The sequence below is a fragment of the Aptenodytes forsteri genome, unplaced genomic scaffold, assembly GCF_000699145.1.
Source record: "Aptenodytes forsteri isolate BGI_AS27 unplaced genomic scaffold, ASM69914v1 Scaffold142, whole genome shotgun sequence".
Taxonomy (NCBI): domain Eukaryota; kingdom Metazoa; phylum Chordata; class Aves; order Sphenisciformes; family Spheniscidae; genus Aptenodytes; species Aptenodytes forsteri.
In genome coordinates this window covers 5,584,894-5,601,890 of record NW_008794598.1, presented here as the reverse complement: position 1 = coordinate 5,601,890, position 16,997 = coordinate 5,584,894, and the positions used below count along the sequence as shown (strand labels likewise).

At 55.2% G+C, this 16,997-nt stretch overlaps 1 protein-coding gene across 1 annotated transcript; it reads left to right on the top strand.

Annotated features, from left to right (window-relative positions):
- Window positions 1-14,801, top strand: TBC1D22B (TBC1 domain family member 22B). The gene is made up of 12 exons (XM_019470340.1): window positions 1-55; window positions 1,010-1,323; window positions 2,301-2,480; window positions 2,981-3,051; window positions 3,490-3,618; window positions 4,059-4,124; window positions 5,055-5,169; window positions 12,233-12,339; window positions 12,685-12,760; window positions 13,081-13,208; window positions 13,453-13,548; window positions 14,059-14,801. Exons 2-12 carry the CDS (start codon window positions 1,047-1,049, stop codon window positions 14,185-14,187), a joined length of 1,374 nt encoding a protein of 457 aa, XP_019325885.1. The 5' UTR covers window positions 1-55; window positions 1,010-1,046; the 3' UTR covers window positions 14,188-14,801.
- The last annotated feature ends 2,196 nt before the right edge of the window (window positions 14,802-16,997 follow it).

The following is a 16,997-nucleotide window of genomic DNA, read 5'->3' as shown; positions in this document are numbered from 1 at the left end:
TTCAACCTGTCTATGGAGCACAGCATCCTCCACTGGATCCCCGGCTCACCAAAAAGTAAGTGTTTATCTTCTGGAGACGCAGGCCACGAGGCTTTGCAGGTTTTTGGCTCAGTCCTGCAGTAGGTGGAGGTCTCCAGCATCCTCTGGCACTGTGATGTTCCAGCGGAGAAGGGCAGCAGTAGCGCGCGGTGCTGTCTTGAGCTCTGCGAAAGCTTGCAGGGAAAGCTTATCTGCTGGCGCCCTTTATGGCCAGAAATCGATATCGTACCAGCCACATCAAAGCAGACGGGTGTATTTTTCAGCAATGGTGTCTGAACCCTCTGCTCCCCCTCGGAGACAAACAATTAAGGGGAGGTAAAGCTGCCCGGCAGCTGTGAGGCTGCAGAATCGCAGCACCCTTCCCGGCAGGAAGAGGCAGAGCTGATCTGAACTGCCTCCTTGTCTCTATCTCGTGCTGTGTAGTGGTGAAGGTTCCCCCTTTTCTGTGACGCTTCAGGTCGTGGACTTTGACTCCTGTAGCTTAAGGGTAAACGCGAAGGCTCCTCCTGTGCCTGAGAAAAGAACCAGGCTGGTCTGTCTGCTGGGAGCCATCGCAGCTGTATCAGGAGTGTCCACGAGCGCAGACCGGCTCCGTCTAACCTCTCGCATGCCTCTCCCCAGGTTGCAAGACTTTTTTGGGGTGTTAATCTACCAGTTTTTTCTAGGGTGGGGGGAGGCAGAGCTGGAGGAATTGTACGTCTCTCCCCTTTGCCCTTCTGAGCTGGGAAGCCTGGCACCTCTCCAGCTATCTGCTGGCACTGTGGCCTCCGTGCCCTGCCGTCATACCAGCTCGGGCTCTGCCTCCCGGCAGTGGGCAGCCTGGAGAGGCTTAACTCATTCCTTGGGTTTGGGGCGAGGAATGGGGAAAGTGGAAAATGGGACTGGCTGATTGGAGTGAGGATGTAGGGGAGGAAAGAAAATGGACTCGTCTGGCAGCATTGCTCTGATACTGTTTCTCTCTGGGTCCCAGCTTCATCAAGGACCGCTCCAAGGCCAATGCACTGCCTATGAAAAGCAAGAAGGCCTCCAGCTTTCACGAGTTTGCCCGCAACACCAGTGATGCCTGGGACATCGGTGATGACGAAGATGAGGACTTCTCTTCCTCCTCTTCTTCTTTGCAAACTCTGAACTCTAAAGTGGCCAAGGCCACGGCAGCCCAGGTTCTGGAGAACCACAGCAAGCTGCGGGCAAAACCCGAGCGGGCCCAGTCCGCTCTCAGCGATGTGCCCACCAACTGCAAGGTCATCAAGTCCAGCAGTGAGGCCCAGCTCTCCAGGACATCTGGTAAGATGGAGCAGCAAGGCCCAGCTCTCCAGGACATCTGGTAAGAGCCATCTTCAGGAGCAGCGTCCTGCTCCGGTGCTCTCCTGGTTGATCGCTGAACTCAGCTGCTTGCTGCTACTCGCATGTTATGGGCAAGAGGCTGTGGCGCAGCCCGTAAGCCCAACAGAGGCTTTCACCTCCTTGTAGTATCCTGCACTCCAAGGAGCTGTTTTTGGAGTCCTGGCCTTGATGCTTCTTCAGTCTCCTCTGCTGCTCAATATCCTGCACACAGACACGTCTGTCCCAGAGGATCCTGTGTTCTGGGTGCTAAGGGATTTTGGAGATATGTTAAGTTCTTGCTTGGGATTGCTCACCTTCTGCTTCCTTTGTGGCCCAGTGTGCTGCTCTTAGTAAAGGTCTGGATGAGGCCGTGTAAAGCCCAGGTCGGTACAGCTTGGGCAGGGATCTGGGCAGCATCAGCCCCTGCTCGCTTTGCCTTGTCGCAGGCAGGCGGCTGCCTGTGCTGTGAAAGTAACCCAGCAGGTCCCTGCTGCCAGCAGGTGGCATAGGCAGCCTGTCGCCTCCTCTCTCTGCGCTAGCAATTAGCTTGATCGCTATTTAGATCAGAGACGAGCAGGGCAGCTGTGAAGGTCAGTTCCTCTGGGATTCTCACGGGCTCCTTCCACCTCGTCTTCTGTATCCTTCTGCCCATGGCTTCCCATGTGAAGGGAGAGGTCTGATCCGCTGGCAGCTAGGTGTCTGGATGCAGGAGGAAGAAAGGGAAGGAGGAACAGGGGGAGGTGATGGAAGAGCCACGACAGATGCCTGTGAACCAGCTGATCCCTTGGAGTGGGCCAGCGATGCTCTGTTTGCTGGGGCTGGGGAAGAGAAGGGTGAAATCTGCAGTGGCAGGTCTCTGACAGTAGCCAGAGGAGCGAGGTGGGGTTGGAGAGGTGCAGTCTCCTTCCCTGCCTCACTGCAGCATCTGCTCCTTGCAGAGGAGGCCTGTGTGCGGACCCCCCTTCAGAAGCAGCAGTCCCTTCCCCTTCGGCCCGTCATTCCACTCGTCGCCAGAATCTCTGACCAAAATGCTTCAGGTGCTCCCCCCATGACGGTGAGGGAGAAAACCCGCCTGGAGAAGTTTCGGCAGCTCCTTTCCAGCCACAACACAGACCTGGGTGAGTGTGGCAAAATGGGGGTGCCTGCGGGTGGGAAGGGGAAGGCAGAGGGGGCCTGCTGCCTGCTTCAGGTTGCAATCAGGTCTGCTCCAGGGCGGATAAAATGACTACCTGCAGTTGCTCCAAGTGGGATAGTTGCACAAACTGCTTTGTTGGCAGATGGTTATGTCCTCCACCAGCTGCCTGTCCATTTCCAGCCTTTCTCCATCTCGCAAATGATGGTTGTGATCGCTGGGGGCTGTTGGGCTCTGCATGAGAACTGAGGCTCCAGAGAATTGGAGCCCCCGCAGCCACGAGTCCTGTGCCCAGGCTGAGCTGAAAACGTCTCTACTCCCCTTGCCGCAGACCCGCATCCCCAGTCATTGCAAATGCGGAGCCTTCTTGGAGGCTCAGTGTCTCCAGAGCCTGCAGGAGCAGACTGGGCTTTCCTCTCCTTCTAGGTGTAGTGGTGCCTGGACGTGCCTAGGATCTAATCCATTGCCACCACTGTCCGTTTGCAGATGAGCTGAGGAAATGCAGCTGGCCTGGTGTGCCCAGAGAGGTCCGGCCCGTGACGTGGCGTCTCCTCTCAGTGAGTACTTGGAGCTGTGACACAGGAGCTTGGGGGGAATGTGCCAAGCCAGGGACATGCGCTCCTAGACCTTCGTGTGTCCCGTAACCAGGTTTGCTCATGTTGTATCTGTGCCCGGCCTACAGGTGAGCTGTAGGGTTTTTTTTCTCTCAGGGAGTGTAATTGCTACATCCTTTTTGAGCACAAAGCCCAGACAGGTGCTGGGAATATGTGGTTTGCTCTTTTTTGGGAAACTGAATCCCCTGAAGTTGGGTTGCCCCAAGGTCAGAAAAGGCATCAGAGGCTGGGAAAGCCAAACCCCATGAAACCTCTTTCCCCAGCTCCCAAGTCTCTGTGCCTGATGCTTCCAGATGCACAAGCTGCCTTCAGGCAGGATTTCAGGGGACGGTTTGCAGTGAGGGAAGCGGATCTGCCCTGACACGGGTTTTCCTGCTGCAGGGTTATCTCCCCGCAAACATGGAGCGGCGAAAGCTGACTTTGCAGCGTAAGCGTGAGGAGTACTTTGGCTTCATCCAGCAGTATTACGATTCCCGGAATGAGGAACACCATCAAGACACCTACCGACAGGTACGAGCCCTCTGCCTGTTGCCTGGCTTTCTGCCTTGGTATATCCCTTTCCTCCGTCTTGCAGCTGGGGTCGTGCTAGCACTTCCTCTAGCTATAACTACTAGGAGTCTTCTCCTTGGGGACAGGGCACCATGTTTCTGTCCATCTTCTTACGGGTATTAGTTTAAGCCTTCCTTAAACTGATCTAATAACTATATTTCAGACCCCAACTCTTTCCCAGCTCTGGCCACCTGCCCAGACCTGAGCAGAGGAGACCGGAGATAAAACTGTAGATGATTTTCTCAGTGCAGCTGTCATCTGTAGCCCTCGCTGTGCTTGTCAGCAAGTGCAGCTCTCGCTTGGGGGGACACTGAGGGGTGGATTCCCCTCTGTCAGCCTGCGATGAGTTACTGTGCCCCCGGAAAGCATGGCTGGTGTGTGTAACCCACCCTCTCTTCCAGATCCACATCGACATTCCAAGGACCAATCCACTCATTCCCCTCTTCCAGCAACCGCTGGTCCAGGAGGTAAGGGGGGGTGAAGCTCCTGCCCCACGTTTGGCATGAGGCGTGTGTGTGGAGTTAGACCAGCACTGCTGCTAGTGAGTTAGCTTTACGGGGAAACTTCCCTGGCTGACAGCTCCCGATGGAAATACCTGCCGAAACTGTTTGGTCTTGTCCTGCGTTTCTGAAGGACATCAGACTTGGAGCTCAGGGGTTATGAGATCAGCTCTTTTGTGGTGAGATGTAGCCAAGAGTTGGTAAAAGACCTGACGCTTTTGTTTTGAGACAAATTCAAGGCATTTGAACCAGAACAGGAGATCAGTTCTGTTTTGCTACAAAACCTCTTTTGTGCGAAGCAGTATGTGAGGAAACCCAGGCAGGGATGGGTTTGAGAGGTGGCCAGGAGGTGTGGGCATCTGTCCTCTTTGGAAACAAGCTCAGCGTGTGTATGTGGTATGTCAGAGCATGGTGTCCTGGGGCTGGGACAGTCTGGAAATAACACATTGGTTGTTGGGGGGAGGCTGCTCTGTTGGGAGCTGTCCTGATCTGTGATGTTTTCCTGGGAGTACTGTGCTGATAACACGTAACAGCCTTAGACTTCCATGTGATGTTCAGCGAGGCGTGCTGCTCTGCTAATAGGCAGCCCTGTCCTATGGGTGGAAGGGTCTTAAGCCACCTGGATCTTGAAAAGTTGGGTCTGCATTTCTTCAAGCGGAGGCTTTGATGAGGAGCCTGGGCTGCCTTATTCTGTGAAGTGTGGGCTGGCCTGTGTGTGGGATCTGTGGATCATACACGAGTATCTCTAGGACTTGTATGCTTCTTATCTTACCCATATTGCTGCAGAAAAGCCTGTCAGCGCATGATCTCTGCTCCCTGAGCTTAACAGTTACGCTTTTCTGCCTTTCCTTTGTGCACGGCTAATGCAGGTACCTGCTTTCCCTCATTCTTCCCTAGATCTTTGAAAGAATCCTGTTTATCTGGGCCATTCGACACCCAGCAAGCGGCTATGTACAGGGAATCAATGACCTGGTCACTCCGTTCTTTGTTGTGTTCCTCTCTGAGTATGTTGGTAAGTGACATTTGCTGCTTGAAGCACGGTGCTGCCTCTCGACCTCGGTGTTTGAAATGGTGTGAAGTGCCGGCATCAGAAAAGCTTGCCTTGCTGGAGGGGATGATGTGTTCTTCCTTCAGCGCCTGTGCCAGGCTGGAGATGCATCTTGACCTCTTACTGTATCTTTGCTGCCTGGTTGAACTGACTTCAGTTTCATAACCTTGCTGAGCTCCAGGGAAGTTGAAGTGCTAAGGGTGGATTTGCATTTGAATGTACTTAACATCCTTACAGCTTGGAGGAGAGTGGGGTCTTTTAGGCGCCAAGGGAGTTTAGGCAAAGCCCTGATACACGGAGTTGGGAGAGGGGGAGGGTCTTGCTCTCAAAGCTTGGGCTTGGAGCTAGTTCTTGCTCTAGGAGCAATGAGTGAAGTATAAAGAGACCCTGCTGAGAATGTAAAATAAACTATTTAAATAAAGATTCCTGTCCGGTGCTGCTAGTACAGGTGTGTTTCTCAGGCTGAGAGTTTCAGAAAACAAGTTGACTTCTCCCTGCTGCTTTTGGCTTTCTTGTTGCTTTTAGCCAGCGATCAAGTCATTTCCACCCATAGCATTTTTATTCTTTTGTCCAGCTCTAGCTGTGTTTTGGGGTCGACATTAATGCTGGGATGCGGTAATCCCTATGCCTAAAGACTCTTAGTTTTCACTGTAAATAGAAGGAAAAAGGAATTCATAAGACTGTATTAGTGATAGAGAAATGCTGTTGAACAAATATTCTTAAGGTCTGATCCAAAGCTTGTTGAAGTCAGTGGAAGCCTTCCACTATCTAACTAAGGCTTTGTAAACTAGTATTGCTCTGCCTCTTCTGGGGACATTGTGAAGAGGTAAGCTACCTCGGTTTCCACTGTGGTAGCCGGTGTGGTCAGGATTGATCCCTAGGAAGTGCTGTTGCCCCTCACAGCCTGAAGGAGAAGGCACAAAATGTGGCTCTGCTACCGGCTGGAGTGAATTCCCTTTCCTGGGAGGTCAAGAGCCTGTCGGGTCTGAGCAGGTTCCCTTTGAGTGGCTTCTCCTGTGCCTTATTGCTCAAACAGCATTGGTGGCATTTAGTCTTGGCAGAGGCTGGTTGCTCAGGATTGATTTATTGGGTTAGAAGCAGAGCTGTACACAGTGAGTTATCTGTGCAAGAAGAGAGCCGGCCTGAAGCATCAGAGCTGCCTGCGGGTACCTGGTGTAACTTCTTGCAGTCCTGTACTGTGTTCGGTGTCGGGGCTCAACTCTCTCTGCTCTGCATGTGGATGCAGAGTTCATGCTGCATCGGACCTGTCCATCTCTTGCTGGGGTCATGCTTCTCGCCACCTTCCAGGGCTGTTTTCACCCCTGACTGAAGCTTCCTCTCTGAACGTGGCCTTCCTGTTTCCAGCTATCTCTGAAACTTGTGTTGGAGGGGAAAAAAACCCTTTGCATGAGACCCGTTGAGTTGAATTTGGCCAAGCAACATCATGCATCCCCTTCTGTCCCCAGAGCCTGGGATTCAAAGCCAGCCTTCAGGTCACAAGCTGTCTTGGTGGCTACCTGCTCCCTGGTCTGGCTGTGTAGCGGTCAGAGTTTAAGGACGAGATCAGTAATTGCCTTGAACGTACGTGGGAAAGAACTGGCAGCGTTCAGTGTCACGTAACCCCTTTTGCAACAGGATTTAGGTCGCTGGTTTGGAGCACTGGCTGTTCTCTACAGCTGCCTTTGCTGACAGGCCCCTGAAGAGCTGGTGCTGGGCAGGGCTGGAGGCTCTCCATGTTGGATCACTAATTCTCAGGATCCCCGGATCAGCCAAGTCTGTGCTGCATCTGAGTCCTTGCAGCAGGAGAGCCAAAAGAGGCCTTGCACAGTTTGGTAATCCTTGGGCAGCACGTGCCAAGGGACAACTCACCTTTCTGTGGGAAGTCTCTTGTTCAAAGGAAATTCTGCTTGTATTCCTCAAGCTGTATCCTCCTTGGGAAAGGGGACAATCTGTACGGCTCAGGCAGCCCCTGCCCACAGAGCCACTGAGGGCTCATACACCTGTGTGTCATGTGAGGGTATTTCCACGTTCAAAGGTGTGTACAACTGGCCTGGAAAAGTTTCCCTTGCCTTTCCTTGAAAGCTGGCTCTGGGAAGTTGGTACCAGCACTGGCTCCATCCTCAAACCTCTTGGGTTTGCTGCCCCTACTCTCCTTTCAGAGCGGGTGTTTTGTTGATTGCAAGATGCTAGAAGGTACCCACTGTGCTGCCAGCTGGCTCCTCTGCTTAGCTGCCCACTGTCTTCCCTGGGATATTTGTGTTAGAGCCTTTGAAGGGCTGCCTCCCGCAGCAGCTGACTCAGCAGGACCATCGCAGCTCTCCGGGGACCATGGTGTGCGTGTGTGATTCAGAGCTGACAGGCAGAGGGGGGAGTTCACAAGCTGTTGACTTTGGTTAGCTGTTCAGCACAAGGTCAGGCTGACACCCTGGTCTTCTACTGTTCAATTTAGTGGCTTTTGGCATCGCAGTCTCACCCCTGATAACAGGCTGGTCCCCATCTCCAAGTTCACTGTAGGCTTCTAACCCATCATCCCATGCTTTGGGCAGGCATTCAATTCTCAGACAACAAATCAACTTTTCCACAGATAAATTAAAATCTCCTTCGTGCTCATCAGCTGATTAATGTAGACACGTTACTGATGTTGTCTCTATTATATATCAGTTACTAGACCAAGGCTTAAAACATCCTTCAGAGGGCTTGACTGGCTTCCCACCAAGGGCTAGAGCGTGTCTATGGGGAAAAGGTGGGTGGTTTGGGTAGGGGATGGTCTGTAGCTTATCAAACACATTCAGGGAAAAATTTGGCAGCTTCCTTTCATTGAAGTTGACAGGAGCAACGAACCAACAGTCAGCAGTAACCCAGCAAACTCCCAGGCCTTTGTGTGCAGAGGGATTAAACACAGCTTGCTCGGGGTAGTAGTTAGAGCAGTTTGGCTGGATTTGGGAGCATGGCCATGCTGCTGTGCCTTTTGACTTGGTGGCTTGCCATCCTCGCTGTAGAAGGTGTGGGGAGGAAGGGTGTATGCCTGTCCAGGTCCTGAAGGAGGGAAACGGATCAGTGAATGAAAAACATTTGCAGGAAGCTGTTTCTTTTGGATGCTTAGGGAACTGGATGACCCCGTTATTAACTTGCATCTCCCTGGCCTGACTGAAAGGGATATTGCTTCCCTCTTCTTTCCGAGCATTGCCTTGAATCCAGTGTGTGTACCCCTTTGACCAGCTTCAGAAAATACCACCTAGGCTGAGGCAGGGAGAAGCAGCTCTTCCCCAGAGCTTCCACTCCCTGTGTCTGAATTCCCCTGCCCCCTTCTCCAGCACTGGTCGGGACCCGTTGCTTTTCCCGTACTTGTACTCAGTCTGGACGCAAAACTCCTCGTGCTCCCTCCAGGTGCTGTGCAGACTGCTGTGAGCCCTTGGCAGATGGGATAGATTTTCTATCCCATCTGAGTTTTTCGCTGTGTTTTCCCCTTTCCCCCAGCGTGGCAAGCTGGCTCGCCTTCTCCTGTGATTCTCTGCCTGCCTCCTGCATGAACACGGCTGCCTCGGCTACTTGGCAGCAAGCGTGGGCTCTTTGGGCTCCTGCCACTGCCAGCTCCATAGCTGGAGCTATTCCTCCTCCCGGCTGATCGATGGCTTCTGTCGCAGATTGCTGAGCACTGCTTGTTTTCAGCTGGTGCCACCGTGAGGAAGAGCTTGAGGGAGGTGTTGAGGCTGCAGGAGCAGCTGAGCCTGCTGTTGCTGCCCTCCGTATGAGATGGGCGCAGGCTGCCAGTGCCGCTGGGGAGGCAGAGCTTGAGCGGTGAGGATGGAGGGAGGCAGTCTGGCATCCGAGGAATTGGGGCAAGAGATGACACCTGCCAGAGGAAACAGCATGCCCCTTTTTCCAGAAGGGGCCCCGGAGAGGGCCCAGCAAGCACAGGGACGCTGAGCTGTCAGTCCTGCTAAAACTGCCTCCCAGCCCAGGTCCCGCAGCCCCTCCTGCTGCACGGAGACACTCCCAGCTCTCATGGCTTTTGTTTGCGTTTAAAATGGCAGTGGCAGAGCTCAGAAATGAGTTCAGCATCCACAGGTAGTGTCAGTGCTGGCCCCTGCACCCTCTCCCAGTGCTGTCTGCCCATCTCGACGTGGGAGACCACTTCCATCCCCAATTCAAGGCCTTGCTTAAGGGATCGTCCCAGCTTTGGGACCTGTTTGGCATTTCACCAAGTCTGTGGAGGGGATTAGTGCCATGGAAAGTATTGATCTTGCTCGCTCCTAACTGGCTTTTTTACTAAATACTAATCATGGTTAAATTAAGACTCTCTTTCCCTGTAAGCAGGAGCAGAAGTGGAGCTTGGATGAAGGGAAGGGGAGCCTTGTACCTGGGTATTACTAGTCACACTGCGACTGACCCAGCTCAGGCTGTAACATCAGCCTTGTCCTGAACTCCAGTTTTGCCCTGGACCTGTCACTGCCCGCGGTGCAGACTTGCCCACTGCTGTGCAGAGCTGTGAGCTGAGACTGGGTTTAACTGTTCTCTAGGCGTCTAGTCCTGCACTGAGCCCCGGCTGCCAGAATATGGGGAGTCATTAAAGCTCCCCTACGGAAAGCAGGGATGTGGGAGGCTGGAGCCCTGGCTCCTCTAATCTGCTGCAAGCTATGCCCTGCCTGGCATTTGAGGCAGGGGGTTCGAGTGGGGCTGTGATGTCCCTTCTCCCCTGTCAGCCCTTGAGTCCTCTCGAAACGTCACTCACAGGAGCTTTGCTTTCCCCAATGCTCAGCTGCCCTTGGGCACCCTGTGACACTGGCAGCGGTGTCCCGGCTGCCTTCAGCCCAGCTGCAGGCAGCTGTCACCGTGCCACTGCCTCTCTTTCAGTCCCTGTCAGAGCCATGTGTTGAATATCTCACTCCTTTCCACGGGGCCTCTTTAATGATGCCGCTGAGCAGACGTTCGTGCTGAGCCACACACTCCAGAGACCTGGGTTGTTTTTTTTTTTTCCAAAGCTCCTTGCCGTGTGTGTTGGCTCGTGCTGGGGATCTCCTACCACTGTTTTGCTTTGACACCAGGGTGGCGGCAGGGTTGCTGCTCTTGTCCCCATACCGGTGCAAGCAGCAGGGTTGGGTCACCACATCCCCTTCTCCATCACAGTCCTCGTGCCTGGAGCTGCACCGGGAGGTCTTCTGCACGAGGCTTGTTCCTGCGTGGCTGAACCTGCCTCTCCCACCAGTCCTGGTCGCGCGCATGTGGCCCTGTCCCACTCCTTTGCCTGCCCATCCTCCTTCCTCTGTGGGGGAAGTTATCTAGGGAAGGAGATGGGTATTAAACAGATTTTGCCTGCCTTTCTCATTACCTGGAACATTTGAGAGTGGCTGCAGAGAAGCCAGCAGAAGAGTGATAGTTTTGGATGATGACCTGCAGCAGGAAAACAGCTTTGCTGCTCTTTCTGCAGTGCAAGATTGGCAGATTAATGCAGGGTTAAGCCCTTGCTTGTCACTAAAGCTCCCGGTGGCAGTTTGCTCCGGAGCCGAGTTCTGCCACAGAGGAGGAGCAGAGGTGGGAGCAGTGTTGGAGTCACTGGCTCTGCGCTTCCCATCCTCCTGCAGGCAGGATCTGTAAGCTTCGGTTTTCACAGCGCTGCCGGCCTGCGACAGCTGCCCTGCGGCGTATCTGAGCTGAGAGGGTGGCCCAGCTCCAGCCTCGAGCCCCATCCTCTCCCTCTCTTGCTCTTTTCCAAGGAAGATCAAAGATGCTTGTTAGGATTTCTGAGCCTCTGGGTTTGGAAATGGGCCAGTTCAGCCCTGACATCTGTTGATCTGATTTAGCAGCGTGACGGGCGCTCTCCTCCCGAGGAGGAAAGGGAGGGAGCTGCTGGGTCGACCAAGCCAGGAGGGCCAGACCTGTGTCTCCTGACTGTCTCCTCCATAGCTTCCACTGCCTTCCCATGCCTGTTGCCCTCTACAGCCTCCAGGTTAAGGTGAGCCTGGCCTGGAGCAGGTGAACTCTGCTCCAATCTCAGCCAGCATCACCGCCGTCCCACCCTCAAGGCGTGTCTGGTCTCTCCCTTGCCCTTCCTGGGGGTTCGTAAGCCTATTTAAAAGCAAGGGCAGCCTTTTGCACTCTGCGAGTACCCTTTGGGGACAGAGCTGCCACTAACCCTTGTGCTCTCAGACCCCCAGTTCACTGGGTTTGAAAAACAAGCTTGCACAAATCTCTGCTTCCCCGGCAGCAAGGCTCTTCTGTGCATGGGGCTGCTTCTGTTTGCTGCATCTCGCCTGTCAGCAGGACTCAAGGAGGAGGAGAGGCTCTGTGAAGCTGAGCAGTCTCTCTGCCGCGTGGCCCCCCTGTCAGGCTCCATGCTGGATTTAACTTGGAGTCTTTTGCTCGTGTGGTTTTTGGTCCTTGCAATCGTGCGCGAGAGTCCTGCTCTCCTGTAGAGGTTTCTGAGGCTTTGGCAGTTCTTCCTCATGGGTCCTCAGAGTTGGCAGCAACTTCTTGGGTGCTTCTGTTGTGCTTCAGTCCTGGGATGATGCTGATGAATTCGACTGGGAGTGGGAACTGAGCTCCCTTGTGCTGCCCCAGGCCAAGGGCAGCGTTTGCTTCCCTGGTTTCTGGCTGCAGTGAGGGATTCACCTCTCCCGGTTCTCCCCGTGGTGCTGCCAGCTGGCAAAGACCTGCTGTCACCCAGGGCAGGGTGCACTCCAGCAAGAGGGGTCCCATATGCCGGGAGCTTTGTCCATGCACAGCCCTCACCCCAGAGGGACGACAACAGCGGCAGCGCTGTGGGATCCCTCCCGTGGTCCCCTGGGGAGCTGGGCTGGGTTCGGATTGTGGCCGCTGAGTCTTCTGGGGTCCTTCAGCCCTTCGCCTGGGTTGGAGAAGTAGGTCAGTGCATGGGTGCTGTGCTCTGTGCCAGGCAGGCCACTCGGGTCATGCAGGGAGCCTTGTAGTGCCTCTTGCTCTGCCTTGGCTTGGTAAAGCCCCTCGGTATGTCCCGTAAGCAGCCTCGTGTCCCCCATCCTCCTGATGCTTTTCCCTCTCTGTTTTACAGAGGAGGACGTGGAGAACTTTGACGTGACGAACCTGTCGCAGGATGTTTTACGGAGCATCGAAGCCGATAGCTTCTGGTGCATGAGCAAGCTGCTGGACGGGATACAGGTGAGCCTCTGGGGCCGCGGAGGTTTCTCTGCCTTTGCTGGGGTAGCAGTGCAGTCATCTCTCTGTGTTTGGGTGAGCACTCTGCATGTCCTAGCATTAGGGAGATTTTGCTACTTCACTGGGCTAAATCTGTGGGTAAAATCCTGGGGAAATAAGGTGCTGCAGCTGTCTAGCCGGCGCTGTCCTGACTAGGGACTTCACAGCAGGCAGATGATCCTGGTGCTCAAGAGCCATGTCTGCTTGGCTCATGGTGATCGTGGCTCCCCGTGGAGCTGGGGATCTGGTTTTGGTCCTTTCGAGCTGCTGTTAGAGCTGCTGCTTCTGACTCATGGCCTCTCTCCACAGGATAACTACACCTTTGCACAGCCGGGGATCCAGAAGAAAGTCAAAGCCCTGGAGGAGCTAGTCAGTCGGATTGATGGTAGGTGACAAGGGGATCTGAGCAGGTTGGAGGCTCTCTTGTCACAACAGCGGGAGGCCTCCTTTGCAAGTAGTACTCTCAGGGCAGGGGTAGACACTTGCCTATAACACATATGGAAGCAGGGCAGGGTAGGGTCAGCCAGAAACCCCCTGGGGACAGGGTTTTTCTGGCCAGGCAGCGCAGGGTGAGGAGCAGAGGCATTTGGGAGAATGAGGTCTCAGCCTGAAAGTGCGTGAAAGCCGGTGTGTTGGGGGCAGTGGCGCGTGCGGGAGCTGGGGCACCGTGGTCCCCAGGTATGTAAGTGAAATGTGCTGTTTCAGAGCAGGTACATAATCACTTTAGGAAGTACGAGGTCGAATACCTGCAGTTTGCCTTTCGCTGGATGAACAATCTGCTTATGAGGGAGCTGCCTCTTCGCTGCACCATCCGCCTCTGGGACACCTACCAGGTACGCAGGCTCCCGCTGCCTTCCCTGCTTGGCTGGTCGCTGTGGGGCCAATTCCCTGTAGATGGGGGGGGAATGGAGGTCTTCTGGCAGCACCGTGCAGCTGGGGAGATGAGGGAAGCAAAGCAGTGTGGCCCCGGGACGTTTATAGCCAGTTGGATGACGGGTGGCCCGGTAGGACGTGTGTCCAGGGAAGTCGCGCTCCCGCTGAGCTGCAAGAGCTGACCCAGAGTTTTGCTGTCCGCAGTCGGAGCCAGAAGGATTCTCACATTTCCACCTGTACGTCTGCGCCGCCTTCTTGATCAAGTGGCGGAAGGAGATCCTAGATGAGGAAGACTTCCAAGTAAGTCCCTGGGGCTGGGGGTAATTCCCTGGGGGTAGAGGGGAGGGAATTGCTCTGGTTGGGAGCCCAGCATGGACAGAGTCAACCATCGCCTCAAAGCTGGCTCCAAGATCATCCAGTCTCAGGATCTTTGCCTAAAAGTAACTTCTGAGCCTCAGCGCTCAGGACAGAGAACTGAGCTGTTGGAGGGTTCAAACATGAAATATCAGCTCTTCCCTGGGCTCGAGCTTTGATCACGGTAAGTCCCTTCATGTTTGCCTTCTGCTGTCCAGCTGTAACACTACGGTAGCACCCTTTATCTCAAGGGGTTTGGGGGCATCTAAGGTGCTTCACTGATTCGGATCTAGACACGAGCACATCTTAATGCTGTCTCTGAGCCTTTCAGACCTGCGAGCGTGGTGAGCGAAAGTTACTGAGTGCTGCTGCCTGTGGTCGCGCCGGCCCCGAGCCTGCTCTGGATCTGTACTCTGCCTTCAACCGCCCCAAACTAAGCACCTTCCCCTCTTTCAGGGCCTTCTGATGTTGTTACAAAACCTGCCCACGATACACTGGGGTAACGAAGAAATTGGACTCCTGCTCGCTGAAGCCTACAGACTCAAGTACATGTTTGCAGACGCCCCCAATCATTACCGCCGATAGGTGCCGGGACTCGACTCCCTCCTCTCCCCCGTGCCCACCCCCTCGTCCTGGCCCGATCTGATCACTGTGGCATTTTGTCGTCCCAAGTCCTCGGACACTCCGGCCAGGAGCTGCTCCTCGCTGTACAAAGCTCACATTGACTCTTGTCTTAACGTGTGCCTGTCTGCCACTCCCATGCGCCTGGATGTGCCACTCCAACGACCGTCAGTATTTCACGCCGAGCCGGGGAGAGAGGCGTGAAGGGGCTGGGGGTTCGACATGGGGGGCAGCTTTACAGATAAACTGAGCTGAGGACGAAGCCCTCCTGTCCTCTCCACCCCTTGCCCTGGGCTTGTCCGGCTGGGACCACCTTGGCTTCGCTGCCTCGTGTTAACCTGCCACCACGTGCGCTGCCCCATCTGCTCCTCTTCTCTCTTCCGACACTGTTCACTCCAACTCCCAGATGAAAATGCCTTATCAGAGACCCGCCTGGCCGGAAAAATCCTTCCCCCCAAGGGCAGCAGGGCAAGAAGTTTCTCTCAGGGCCTAGCTTCACTCCGAGGGTCCGGAGACCCCAAGCACTTTGTGGGTTCGCGAGAGAACCCCTCGCACCTGCCCTCTCTCCCTCTCTCCATCCTCTTCGCCTCCCTCTCCCCCAGGGCAGCGGGGTGGGCACGGCGAGGGGGGGGACCGCTCCATCCACGCGTGGTTTGAATGATGCGCGCCAGCTTGACGGGACTTTTGGTGACTGATGTGCTGTCGGTACGGTCCCCTCTGTCGCAGGGGGGGAGGCACGGGGGGGCTGGCAGGGGAACAGCATCTCCCGAAACCCCCTTGGCAAAGCCCCCGCTCCTCCGAGGCGTTCTGTGTATATTGTGTTCTTGTGTATATGGGTCAAAGATGTACAATATACGTCTTCTGTTTGTAGCAGATAATGATTTTATATTTATAACGTGTACCCCTTGTTCTCCCTATCCTCTCCATGCCTGGGAAGGCTGCCTGGGTACGGCATCGTAGGGCTTTGGACCCCTCCGGAGGTGGGGGGCGTTTCGGAGCCGCGGGTATTTCTGCCCCAGCATGGTTTTGCAGTGTTGGGTCTGCCAGGAAGAGGTGCAATAGAAATACGTATCTCAAGGCTTCCCCTACAAAGAGGATTTGGGCGTTTAAAGGAGATGGGAGCTCCCAGCGGGAAGCAGGGGAGAGCCATGTCGAGGAAACAGGGTATCCGGGCTCGTCGGCTGCTGGCACATGCCCCTCCGAGCGCTGCAGGGCACAGCCGTGCCGGTGCTGCCGGCGGGACTCTCCAGGGAGGAACGATCCCGGATCCGGCGCTGGCTGCCCCCAGAACTCCCCAGCCCTGTGGACACGTCCTCCCGGGGCTTCTCCCGTGGGGCCGGCAAGGACCGGGCTGGCCTCGCCACCCTCTGCTTTTAAATCAGCCCAATAGTGAATGTTTTAATGAGCCGTTTTCTTCCCGTGGGCAGGCGCCATCCGTGTCGTGCCAAGGGCTGGATGCTGGAGGGCGTAGGGGGACGGGTCCAGGCCACCCCGGGCTTCTGCCGGTGCTCCCGCGGGGCGATGTGGGCTATCTCGGCAGGGCACGGAGGTTCCTGGTCCCTCCGCTTTCCGTTCCTGTTGCCGGTGGGAAAAGGCAGTGGGCCGCGAGGCTGGGGCCAAGCATGTGAAAGGCAGAGCCTTGTTGCCAATAAAACTCCAAACAGTGTCTCAAGAAATCACTTTCCTAACCTGGAGTTGTTTTTCTCAGGCATTTGGACTTTTACTTTATTTTTGTGTGTGCCTTTTGTTGTTTTCTCCGAGAGACAGACCTGGTGGTCCTTAGTTTAACATGACGAATTAAAAAAAAAGAAAAAAAGCCAACAAAAACCAAAACAAACAACTGAACTGTGTGGTCTGGCAAGTGTTTGCGGTGGGGTTGGGGGCGGTGAGTCCTCGTTTGGCCTCATGAGGGGCTTTGGGCAAGTACCCCCCCTTGTGCCTCAGTTTCCCCACCTGTAAAATGAGGAGGAGATTCGCCTCTTTGTCTCACGCTGGGAGACTCGGTGTTGTCGTCCGAGTTTGCTGTTGGTCAGAGCAGCTTATGGGAGGATCGACCTCCCTCCGTGCTGCTGTCGACAGGCCTTTAACCCCCCTCCCCCAGTCACCTTCTGTCCCCTATTAATTACTTTTTAAAGTTCAATGGAGTGGAACAAATATAATTACTTCTGGGAGAGTCTAATTACCTGCGTTTGTTGCCCAGGCTTTGGGCAACTTTGGGCAATTTGTTAGAATTGATTGCGAAGGGCTGGCTCCTTCCCCTGGGTCCCCCCCGGGGCCACGCAGCCCCTGTCCCCATCCAGGGTTAGTGTCCCGTCACAGCCGCGTCCCCAGCGCCCGGCCGGGCCCCCGGACACCTCTCCTGGGCTCTGCTCCCCGCGCCCCCCGCTTTGCAGAGAGGTTAAATCGGGGAGCCTCTAGTCTGGGGGAGGAGAGCCCCTCGGGATTGTTTCTGGCCTCAACACTGGCGGGAGCTGGTCCGGGTTTTAGACTGCCTTCCCTGACCGGGCTGGATCCTGCTGCGGGCTCAGCGCCCTTTTTGGAGCGAGTGCCCTGTTGTCCTTTGGAAACTGAGGCTGTTACAGCCCGGGGGTGACCGTACCCCCGATCCTGCAAGACGCTGAGCATCCCTGTCCCGGGGCAACGCAGGATGAGGCCCCATCCCACCTGAGCAGGATTTCTCCTCCCAGCCCAGAAACATCAGCGTGGCTCCGGATGAAAGGCCAGGGTCCCTGCGGGGAGGGGAGCGGGGGGGGGGCCCTGGCTCCTGTGGCACT

Bases quoted from the DNA above. Each gene is read 5' to 3' on its own strand.
- TBC1D22B (XM_019470340.1), top strand. From the start codon at position 1,047: ATGAAAAGCAAGAAGGCCTCCAGCTTTCACGAGTTTGCCCGCAACACC. The intron at 3,619-4,058 runs GTACGAGCCCTC...CCTCTCTTCCAG, and splicing joins ATCAAGACACCTACCGACAG to ATCCACATCGACATTCCAAG. The intron at 12,340-12,684 runs GTGAGCCTCTGG...CTCTCTCCACAG, and splicing joins AGCTGCTGGACGGGATACAG to GATAACTACACCTTTGCACA.